The sequence below is a fragment of the Lates calcarifer genome, unplaced genomic scaffold (genome assembly GCF_001640805.2).
Source record: "Lates calcarifer isolate ASB-BC8 unplaced genomic scaffold, TLL_Latcal_v3 scaffold_20_43, whole genome shotgun sequence".
NCBI classification, from domain to species: domain Eukaryota; kingdom Metazoa; phylum Chordata; class Actinopteri; family Centropomidae; genus Lates; species Lates calcarifer.
In genome coordinates this window covers 397,553-408,971 of record NW_026118149.1, presented here as the reverse complement: position 1 = coordinate 408,971, position 11,419 = coordinate 397,553, and the positions used below count along the sequence as shown (strand labels likewise).

General features: G+C 41.3%; 3 protein-coding genes across 7 annotated transcripts in view; 2 read left to right on the top strand and 1 right to left on the bottom strand.

Moving 5' to 3' along the window:
• The first annotated feature begins 216 nt into the window (after positions 1-216).
• Positions 217-11,419, top strand: part of LOC108894770 (uncharacterized) — a 32,668-nt gene continuing 21,465 nt past the window's right edge. Inside the window, exons 1-7 of the mRNA XM_051069457.1 lie at positions 217-237; positions 839-946; positions 1,456-1,520; positions 1,801-1,841; positions 2,737-2,843; positions 3,601-3,656; positions 5,039-5,253. Coding sequence (XP_050925414.1) covers positions 217-237; positions 839-946; positions 1,456-1,520; positions 1,801-1,841; positions 2,737-2,843; positions 3,601-3,656; positions 5,039-5,253 — 613 coding nt within the window. The remainder of the gene's footprint in view (positions 238-838; positions 947-1,455; positions 1,521-1,800; positions 1,842-2,736; positions 2,844-3,600; positions 3,657-5,038; positions 5,254-11,419) is intronic.
• On the bottom strand, positions 6,610-10,414 carry LOC108894789 (stonustoxin subunit alpha). Of its 4 annotated transcripts, none has more exons than XM_051069509.1 (6): positions 10,259-10,414; positions 9,978-10,072; positions 8,821-8,958; positions 8,173-8,346; positions 7,981-8,027; positions 6,610-7,547 (listed from the first exon to the last, which is right to left on the bottom strand). In XM_051069509.1, exons 3-6 carry the CDS (start codon positions 8,826-8,828, stop codon positions 7,216-7,218), a joined length of 561 nt encoding a protein of 186 aa, XP_050925466.1. In that variant the 5' UTR covers positions 8,829-8,958; positions 9,978-10,072; positions 10,259-10,414; the 3' UTR covers positions 6,610-7,215. The 4 variants fall into 4 exon arrangements, with proteins under 4 accessions (XP_050925466.1, XP_050925462.1, XP_050925464.1 ...); XM_051069505.1 differs by having other exon boundaries at positions 9,978-10,169; positions 10,259-10,405; XM_051069507.1 differs by having other exon boundaries at positions 9,978-10,146; positions 10,259-10,405.
• The window catches only part of LOC108894779 (protein NLRC3), a 45,017-nt gene continuing 44,867 nt past the window's right edge, over positions 11,270-11,419 (top strand). Inside the window, exon 1 of one of the 2 annotated variants that reach the window (XM_051069498.1) lies at positions 11,270-11,285. The gene's annotated coding sequence lies outside the window, so the exon portion shown is untranslated. The remainder of the gene's footprint in view (positions 11,286-11,419) is intronic. The other variant, XM_051069499.1, reaches the window with a different exon arrangement.

Genomic DNA, 11,419 nt, shown 5'->3' with positions numbered 1-11,419 from the left:
GGCAAAGTGTGCCGGCTCTGCGCTGACACAGGAGCGGCGAGTCCGGCGACCTGGCTGTTTCCTCTTTGCTGAAACCGCAGCATTGCAAACAAGAGCGGAAGCAAAGTATCGATCTCACCAGGCTAGTATCGATCCGATACCGATACCGACTTGGTATCGATACTATCGATATTTGGATCGATCCGCCCACCACTAGACTACGTCGCTTTTCGCATGATGTTTGCGCTCAGTGTGCAAGTAACCGAGTCAGAACAACAGTCTGAATAAAAGACAGTAACGGTAAATAAAAAGGTCCTCAGAGTGAAAAGAGCTTTGTACTGTTACTTCCTGTTGTGTCCGTGTTGGGTTATGACTCTGGAACAGACCTATTAAAGTAAACGTACTTAGTGAGGTTAAAGTATCACAGTAAAAGTACTGCATGTAGTTAAAGTATCACAGTAAAAGTACTGCATGTAGTTAAAGTATCACAGTAAAAGTACTTCATGTAGTTACAGTTTGTGGGAACGCTTTCATTGTGGCAGGGCACTCAGGAACGAGCATAAACGTCCTTTACATAGGAATCAGTTTACAGGACGTTAAAGGAACGTGAAATATTTCCTGTTTAAAGGATGAGGAAACAGTGAAGCTGCAGTTTCCAGTGGACAGATCAGGAGGAGACAAACAAGGTGAGTTCTGTCTGTGAGCTGTTAGAGGAGATCATGTTGATCAGTGAACTTACACTGTGAACTCTGTTTGTTACTTCCTGCTCTGACAGTTGAGGGTGTGACTGTGTAACAGACCTGTTGGTCCTGATTCCTGTCTCTGAGCTCTCAGTCAGTGTTGGTGGTTTACATCTCAGACTGTGACTGCAGAGGAAGAGGAGGACAGAGCAGAATCTCCAGGATCCACTTCTTTGAACAGGGACTGGTCCACAGATGATCCTCAGTACTGGACTCTGAGCTACAAGGTAAGACAGCTACTACAAACCTCTCAGTGTTTCCCAGCAGTTTGTGTCTGTTCTGATGGCTGACAGTAGAGGACTCACTGATCACAGAGGGAGGTTTCTTGTGCTAATCAAGGCCAAAGATGGACACTTTGTATAGAACTATTCAGGAACATGATCAACTATCAAAATAAATCAAAAAGAAGGAATTCCTGTGGAACATGAGGTCAAAGACTGGACTGATACCACGTCTCTATCTGTTTCCTACAAATATATAAAGAGTCAGTCCATGTCAAACACAATAAGATGAGATGAACTGAACACAGATGTTGATCATGTTGTGTCATCATATGTACTTAGTTTATTTTATTACAATATAAATTTGATCTTATTTTAACACATTTTAGATTTTCTCTAATCACAGACTTTCTGACTGTGGACTCTCAGTGACTCACTGTGAAGTCATGGCCTCAGCTCTGAAGTCCAACCCCTCCCATCTGAGAGATCTGGACCTGAGTGACAACTACCTGCAGGATCCAGACCTGAAAGAGCTATGTGGTTTTCTGCACAGTCAAGACTGGAGACTGGAGACTCCAAAGTCAGTAGCTGGACTCAGTAGTGTTGGACTAAACACAGTTGGAGTGCCCCCTCCTGGGACCCAGGATTGGTCACCGTGGTGATACCATGACATCTTTCTTAAAAGCGAGACTGTAAAGCTCTGGTTGGTCCTGAAGTTCACTCACTAACCCACAGATCAGACTTACTGATACAGGATCAGATCATGTTCAGCTGAGACTGATCTGGGATCATCACTGTCAGGTTTGATAAAACTGTCTCAAACGAAACCTGATTATCTTCCACTGTGTTTGTTCTTTCAGGGTCCCTGGCAGGGTGATCAGAGCTTCCATAGATAAAACCTGTGAGTACTGAAACACTGTCTCCTGTTCATCAACCTGTCATCAGTAACATCTGATTGTAAACTGAGCATTTGATCATTTCATCACCAAAACATTTAGAAATAAAATTGGTCTGAGCTCATTTCTTAAAGAACTACTGCTTGAGGGAATCTGAGTCTGAGCAGATCCTAAATCTGATGGACAGAGTTTCTGAGCATATTAATGAGTCAGCTGACAGCAGTATGAACCACATGATCACCTGGATCTGGAGGAACATTAACAGACTCTGTCTGTCAGCAGAGCTGCATTAGCAGAATATTTCAGTGTCCTGTAACTACTACTGTTGTATTGTACTACTAAATGTAGATGACTTTATATGTGAGTCTGTTGTTTTCCTCTTCTGTTGTGATGTCAATGTTCAGCTTCAACTGATTTGGGATCAGGTTGTAACTGATCATCAGTTTTTTGACTTTAGATTCTGTGACTTGTCATGATTCACTCATTTCTTCATCAGTGATGATGTTATTCCTCTCTGGGTGACTCCACATCCTGTTGTATAAAAAACAACATGTGGCTGCAGCTGCTGAATTTCACTGAATAAAGGCAGCTACAAAAAGTAAGCATATCCATGTTACTGACTCAGGATCAGATATCTGACACGTCTGCTCAGGTAGATCCACAGCCAATAGAAAACCAGGAGAGTCTGAGAGGAAAGTGATGACAGGAGGCTTTGAGCTGCAGCTGCTGGACTCTGCTCACATTCTCTGACTTAATCTCTGACTCAGATCTGATGAGGACACAAACAGTGAACTCTGATTTAAGCAGCGTCTCGAGATAACTTCTGTTGTGAATTGGCGCTATATAAATAAAATTTGACTTGACTTGATTTCTATCGTCTGCTGTGTCTCCTTCTATCAGGTGTCTCTGACGTCAAACTGAACACAAACGACACAAAGAAGCCAGACGTCACTGAAGACAACATAAAGAAGCTGAGTGTCTCTGAGGACACCACAAAGAAGCTGGAGGTGAGAGAAAAACGATTGTGTTGTGACAGATTTAAGACAACAACAGGCAGCAGAGAGAAATATTCAAAGAACTGAACAGATATCTGCTGTAGCTGAGGACGCATAAAGTGTGTGAGAGAGAGGCATAAAGTGCCTGTTTGGATCAGAAAACTAAAACATCTGTTGTCTAGATTTTTGTGTTGTGTGAGAGAGGAGGAGTTTCTGAACTGACAATAAAACCACTTCGTGAAGACAGACAGACACTGAACAGAGTCAGTTTTTTTTCCCTAAATATGTCATCTTGAATATTTTAGAATCTCAACAAATTTCAGGCAGTTTGAGGTCATGATCCTGATCAATCACCTGACTGATCAACAATCTGACAGTTTGTGACATATTTCTCTCTATTAATGTTCATCTTTATGTCATGATGCACCACCTACCTTCACACAGTTCAGAAACATTCTCCTCAGATCTTCTTCATCAGATCCTTGTTCCCTGTTTAAATCAGTGACTTCACATCTTTTACACCTTTTGAAAAGTTAAAGTCTGATGGATTTTTTCTGCTTCCATGTTATAATCCTCAGTAGCCTTTCTTCACAGACTGCACAATCTGCTATGTAATCTGTAAATAATTACAATGATTATTAGTCCTCTCAGACTTCTCTCTCAGCTGTTCACTGAGCTTCAGTAAAGTCCGGACTGTGTCAGAATATTTGTTTGTTTCAATTGTTTTTTTGTCGTAAACTAACTGATGTTGTTTCTTTCTGAATCCCAGCCTCCATCAAGCTTCAGACCTGAACTGCAAACTGAATCTGCACGAGTCTCATACAGGTAATCACACAATAAAATCACTTCACACTGTTTTAGGTAAAGTTCCTTCTTTTTCCACCAACTTTCCTTTGTTGCTGTCTGATGGTTTGATGTTTTAATGGACGGCTATAGTCTCCCTCTCTCCTTCAGTCCCTAATGTTATTCTTATGACCCCAGGGTCATTGTAGCGGCGCTCCCTGTAATGTTTCCAAATGTGCTGCCACTTGCAAGAGAAAACTATCCAAAAAAGGCAACCAGCTTGACAAGAAGAAATTTCCAGAGAAATAACGTCATTTTTAAGCTATTACTAAAAGAAAAATGAACATTACAGGATTATTTACTTCACAGTTAAAAACCTTGGTTTCAACTCAACTCAACTCAGTCAAAAAACTGTGTTGCTTCATAGCTTCTCTCACTCCAATTACACTTTACAAGACTGATGTGAGGCCATGTAGCAGAGCATTCGAATTAAAGGGAAAGTACACTAAGTAAACCATAATAGACTTGCTATCAAAATACTACAAATTATTCTACAAACAGCAGACCACAATTTCCAGTTAAACTATTCAAAATGACTACACCACCAAATCTACTGATACTAATTCAGCTCTTACAGTCGTATAGTTGTGTTTGGATTTTAATCTCAGTGATGTTGAATTCAACAGTTCCCTGATAAGTTTTTGACCTTTAGAAGTGACATGGAGCAGTTTGTAACATGTGTGTAACATGGGTGACAAACAGTCCTGCCAATGGTTTCACACTGTTCCACAGATGATGGTAACACTGCAGGACTTAAGATGTTTAGAAGAAGACTCAGGCCTGCTGTCTGTAGTGGGGATCAATGGTGCAACAATCAGCCTTTCAATAACAAACTCCATTTTATTGTCACTGCTGAACAAGACCCCAAGATCCTAAAACCTAGCTGCAGTCAGCAAGTCTCAGAAAGGACCTTCTATCATTTTCCATAAAGGTACTGTTGTTGAAGCCTTGGAGGTGAAAACTCTCAACCTTAGCCTGATAGTGTGACATGTCTCTACCACCTGTGAGGAAACACTGAGATATCCAACCAGTATTTATCTCCTAGTCTTGACTAAATTCACTTTGACACTCATCACAAACAGCATCACTTTCTCCTCTGATGTTTCTGTGTGTTAACTTAAACAGCTGCTGCAGAAACATTCCAGATGTAACATGCACTGACTGATGCTGTGGTCTGCTTTGGTCTGTGGGCTACACTTTGACTCAGACTTGATTTCAAACCTAAACAGGAACTCCAGTTGTTTTCTTACAGTTTGTGTCTTTGTCCTCTGGTCTCTCAGGACTCATGAAGTCTGATCCTTGATCAGCACAGTTTCAGGGTTTCACAGGTTGGTTGTGGTCATTCTGCTGTCTCTGTCCTGCAGGTTCAGGTGTCCTGGTCCAGGTAGGTTCCAGGGTTCTTCAACTGGACTGGTGTTTGTTGTGGATAAGGAGGTGGAGCTGTTCTACAGGACCGTCCAATGGGATGAGAGCCTCCTCCAATCAGCTGGCAAGACACCTGCAGGGCCTCCGTTCAGTATCCAGTGTTCTGAGGCTGCTGTCTGTGAGCTCCACCTCCCACACTGTGAAACTAAGGATGGTAAATGAATGTTTAAAAGTTAGTCAGTAAAATTGGAAAGATCTTTATGAACGTGTAGAACGTGTGTAAAATAACTGTGTTCAGTACAATTCAAAACAAAGACAGGAAATTGTAATGGAGTCCCTGTTCGCCCAGGACTGTGTCATCTCCCACAAGGATAACTTCATCCTAAAGTTCGTGGACAACACCATAGTGAAATGACGCATCACTGGTGGAGATGAGATGATCTACAGGAGGGCGGTGCGGCTGTACTTCCTAAGAAGGCTGAGGAGGTTTGGTGTGTCGCCAGTCAGAAAGACCTGAAAATGGCTGTGCACCACCACTCCCCATCCAACGTAGTTGAGCTTGAATAATTCTGCCAAGAAGAATGGGAGAAATTTCCAAAAGAAAGGTGTGCCAAGCTTGTAGGATCATTCAAGACTTGAGGCTGTCGTTGCTGCAGAAGATGCTTTAACAAAGTACTAAGTGAAGGGTATGAATACTTATGTAAATGTGATATTTCAGTCTTTATTTTTAATAATTTACAAAAAAAAGTCTGACAAATAACAAATTGTGGAAAACTTGAAAGGGTCTGAAAACTTCTCAAATGCACTGTAGATTCATCAAGATGAAGTGTAAAGTTCTAAAATAATAAATTACAGAAACGCATCTTCAACAAAAGAGGTCCTAACTTCCTGCCCCTGCATTAAACCGAATAATCATACAGTATTAATATAGAAATAAAAATTTAATTCAAATTATTACTACAAACTGACCAAAAACTCTTGAGTCCTCATCTCCAGCTGAGTCCAAATGCAGTTAAAGCTCAAGTCCAAGTCAAGAGTCCTGGACTCAAGGACTCAAAGACTGAACATTAAATCACCAGGACAGTTTTGTTAACTTTCATTTTCAGTTCAGACATTTTGATTTGTCATGAAAGAGTGAAAAACAGACTTTAGTCACCAGTGGGTTTTTCAGACCTGATCTCAGACCTGCTTCAAAACAGATACTGGACTCTACACATTCGCCAGTAAATTTAGTCTGATGAGTTTTTTTTTTTAAAGTTCAATTGTCTTGTTGACATCTTCCTCCCTCTTTAAGAATCTGTAAACATGCAGATGTTGTGAGTTTGGACATAAAATGGTTTCTGAAGAAAGGAAACAAAAACACAGTTGTATGTTAGAGCAGTGACATCAGCAGTAACATGAGACCAGGTGGATCCTGTCTCAGATTTAAAACCTGAAGACTGGCTCTAGATTTTTCTAGAAGACAACCAACTTCAGCAATTGTCTTTTCTGCAGCAGTTGAATTATTAGTTTCACTGTGTGTGGTAGTTTAACGTCTGGACTGTGACCAAAAAACAGAAAGTCAAGCAAATAAGTTTTCAAGCAAATGTATTAATTTTCAACATATGTCCAGGGGAATTTCACAGATACAAAATCCTAGTTCCTAGTTTAGAAGTAGAATCGCAGATCACCATCAGTCAGTTTGTTCTGGTGCCAGGTGAACTCTACATTGATCAGATACAACTCATGAACTCAGGATCCCTTTAGGTGTCCTGTGGTGTCTGGCACCAGGACATTAGCTGTGGATCCTGGATGCTGCTGATCGGATCCTGACAGTAAAAACAGCAGAGTGAACTGAGACAAAAATAAGAGTCAGAGTGCAAATCATTTTACAAATGTTGATCATCAAAGTGAATAAGACAATTAGAGTCTGAGACAGGTCTGCTTCACAGTGCAGAGTGTGTGATGGTGAACAGAATCAGCTTTGATTTCAGTCAGTGTTTCTGTCCAGAGGAGAAACTTTCAGACCTACGGAGCGCAGAGAGACACTGATGAACCCAATGACCAGAACCCAAACCCAGGATACAGAGGTTGAGTAAATGTGGTGTTGAAGGTGTGGAGGTGGATCAGTTTGTCAGAGGAGACTCTGTAAAAGGACAGAGAGCCAGCAGGACAGTCCACATACACTGCTACTCTGTTAGAGACAGAGGAAGAGGAGGTGAATGATTCTCTGTCTGCAAAACAGACTCCAGGACTGATCGTTCCTTCCAAACCTGCAGTCATCACTGCGTCCTTTCCTTCTGATTCCTCTGTAACTCACTGAAATATGAACCAATCCTCTCCACTTGACCTCCCAGTAACAGTGATCAGTCAGATCAGTTCTACACAGCAGCTGAGGCCAGACATCAAATCTGTCTGGATGATCAGGATATGACTGATTCTCTCTCACATATGTCACCTTCCTGTTGTTGTCAGACAGTTTGAGTTTTCTGTTCACTGTGTTTGTGTCCAGCTCTAGTTCACAGGCATCTGATGGAGAGAACAAGACACAACACAGCTGCAGTTTATCACCTGCTGATTTACCAACAGCTTGAAAGTAAATCATTCAAACTAACATTTCATTTGAATGGCCTGTTGAGTTCATGATTTGTAGGTTTTTGATTTATTAGGCACATCCAGAGAAGAAAACTGAAGACTGCCTGAATACAACTTATATCTGTCAAAAGTGTTAAGTACAAGCTTACGAGCAGCACCTGAAGGCAACAAAACTCTTCTACAAAATCACTGACAGTCAAAAACCAGGAGAAACAAAGTTGACCCCACTGCTAATAAAACATATTGATTAGTTTTGTTGCATCACTGTGTTCAGTTTGTTGTGTTTGTAGATTTCAAATTGATTGATTGAATTATGACATCTTGCCTTTAGCTGTCTTCTCATGAATCAAACATAAAACACACTCACACTTCCTCACACCAGGTCTCAGTCTCTGTGGTCCGCCATGGTCCACCCTGGAGGAAGAATCAGGCGAAGTCAGAATCAGCTTCATTCACCTTCACTCACATCCACCATTAAACATGAAGCAGAGTTCATCAGTTAATCAGGGAGACAGAGACACGGCGTGAGAGCTGCTGTTGTCTGTCCATCTGTCCATACCTGAGAGTTTCCAGTATCCAGTCTGGATCCTTCAGTCCAGCAGACAGCAGCTTCACTCCTGAGTCTCCTGGATGATTGTAGTTCAGATCCAGCTCTCTCAGATGGGAGAGGTTGGATCTCAGAGCTGAGGCCAGAGAAGCACAGCCTTCCTCTGTGATCAGACAGCCTGACAGACTGAACACAGACAAACAAACAGGACTTCACTGTTGGAGTAAACTCCCTAAAACTAGTTCCATGTTAAACTTTAGTCCAGTTTAAAAATCTGTATCAGATGTTCAGAACAAAACTGTACCTGTCACTGACACTAATGGAGTTGAGTTTACCAAGAGATGATTTATGTCAGACAGGGATGAATCTCATTAGTGAATAACAGTCACCACTGGAAGATCCACAGTGGAGATCTTAACCAGACCCAGCATGCACTTGTTAAAGATGTGTTTGATTTGAGTCACTGAGTGTGTTCACCAGGCGGTGCATTAAATCAGTGATTAAATAAAGTATATATAACTTTCTTTTACTTATGTTAAGATGACTTTATGCTAACCTTAAAGTTCATTCCAGACACATCTGACAGGATGTAAAAATACAGTTTTGTTTCACAGGGTTTTACCAAATAAGAAATTAAGTATATAACATATCAATGCTTACCTCCTCATGAAGGATCTATGAATATTACACGCCCACCACCACTGTGGGTCTGTTCATACGGGCATTTTATTCAGGCTCCACGTTTTTCCTCGCCACTGTCTCCTAGTTCTGCTCAAGGTGGATCTGTTGGGTCCCTCTCTGTAATTATAATAATTTAAGGAGCAGGGTTTAGACCTGCTCTATATGAAAAGTGCCTTGAGATAACGTCTGTTGTGATGTGAATATGCGCTAGTTCCACAGGGGTCAGTGCTTGGACCGATGCTGTTCACAGTGTTGACAGTTTTATCAGGAATCACTCCATGAACCTCAATTGTTATGGAGATGATACTCAACTATATTTGTCAATGAAACCAATCAGTTAGCTAAACTTCAGACATGCCTCAGGGACATTAAGATCTAGATGATCAGCAATTTTCTGCTACTAAACTCACACAAAACCAAAGTTATTGCACTTGGCCCCGAACACCTCAGAAATACATTTTTTAATATACTGTAGTTACCTTTGATGGCATTGCTCTGGCCTCCAACCTCCATTGTTAGGGATCTCAGAGCAATCTTTGATCAGGATATGTCATTTAGCTCCCACATAAAACAAACTTCAGTCTTCCTTTACCTTTTTGTAATGTTACCAATATCAGGCACTTCCTGTCTCAAAAAAACTTGTCCATTCATCTGTTACTTCCACTGATTGTTGCACTGAGCTTCTCTCTCTATCTCTCTGCAGGTATTTCTGTCTCTGGAGCTGTAGATTCTGGATCTGAGAATGTAAACCACAGACTGCCTTCGTGATCCTGTTCAACACTCATTGGTACTGTTGTCATTGTTACTATTGCTGTTATTATCTCTCTCTGAACCCAGTTGGTTGAGCTGGTTCTGGTTTTGCTTGAGATTTCTGCCTCTTAAAGGAAGTTTTTTTTTCTCTCCACTGTCTCCAGCTGCAGAATATAGAGTTTGTTCTCTCTCCTGTCTAGTCTTGTTTTTGTCTCAGAAAATATGTAGGAAACAGAGACGTGGTATCAGTCCAGTCTTTGACCTAGCTTTTAGCTTTGATTAGCACAAGAAACCTCCCTCTGTGATCAGTGAGTCCTCTACTGTCAGCCATCAGAACAGACACAAACTGCTGGGAAACACTGAGAGGTTTGTAGTAGCTGTCTTACCTTGTAGCTCAGAGTCCAGTACTGAGGATCATCTGTGGACCAGTCCCTGTTCAAAGAAGTGGATCCTGGAGATTCTGCTCTGTCCTCCTCTTCCTCTGCAGTCACAGTCTGAGATGTAAACCACCAACACTGACTGAGAGCTCAGAGACAGGAATCAGGACCAACAGGTCTGTTACACAGTCACACCCTAAACTGTCAGAGCAGGAAGTAACAAACAGAGTTCACAGTGTAAGTTCACTGATCAACATGATCTCCTCTAACAGCTCACAGACAGAACTCACCTTGTTTGTCTCCTCCTGATCTGTCCACTGGAAACTGCAGCTTCACTGTTTCCTCATCCTCTAAACAGGAAATATTTCACGTTCCTTTAACGTCCTGTAAACTGATTCCTATGTAAAGGACGTTTATGCTCGTTCCCGAGTGCCCTGCCACAATAAAAGTCTCTCTTCTGCTGCAGCACTAGTGTTGTTCTGTCTGCCGAGAAGTGCGTGCCCATCGCGGGGACGCACTCAGCTGAATAAGCGGAAACTATTATTGTTTATTATTGTTTTGTTCTGATTTCTGAGCCAGGGTACGGCTTGAAAACGATACAACATTCTTTGTCGGTTTTATCAACGGTGATAAATTATCTGAAGTATATACATTTTGATTTATTCGTCAGAGAAATTACATTATTGATGGACATTTCTGAAGGAGAACTCTTTTCTGTCCGTAATCGGAGTGTTTTTAGGCCTAAAAACTGTCACAACGGAGAGTCTTCTGATTCCCACTGAGAATCAACAATCCGTTTTGAAAGCAGTCTTTTGAGTTTATCTCCACAACAAGATTACACTTGTAGAAATAGTCACCCTGAGCTGCAGTCTGATTAGAAGATTTAAAAATATAATACGGTTAATTGCGAGTTCTGTGGACAGAGAGAAACAGGGGAACATGCCATAATACAATGTTGGAAATATGAGGAAGAAAGAAAACTTTTGATTCAGAACCTAAGGAAGATACATTTAATTTGGTGGATATTTTACCAAAGGACTCAGGAAATGAATGCTACTAAATCCTGTTTCACAATCCTAGAGAAACTGATTGAGAGGGTACAGGGTTTTTTTTTTTTTTTTTTAAATAACGAAGTACTTTACTCTCTGATCCACACTCCATACCAGCTGGTGGCGGTAATGCGCCAAGTAGTTGTTTGCCAACCGCCAACAAACAGCAAAGAAGCAGAAGACAGGCAAAAGACTTCCTGTTGTCAAGTATGAGGGAGCACTGAAGCTTCAGACAGGTGGTCAGAGAGATCAGGAGGAGGAAAACAAGGTGAGTGCTGTCCAACTCTATGTGGGCTGTACAAGGAGATCAGGGTCTGTCTACTCATAGATGTGATATCTCATAAAACATCCATACAGAAACTCTCTGTGTTCATGTTTGTTACTTCCTCTTCTGTCAGTTTA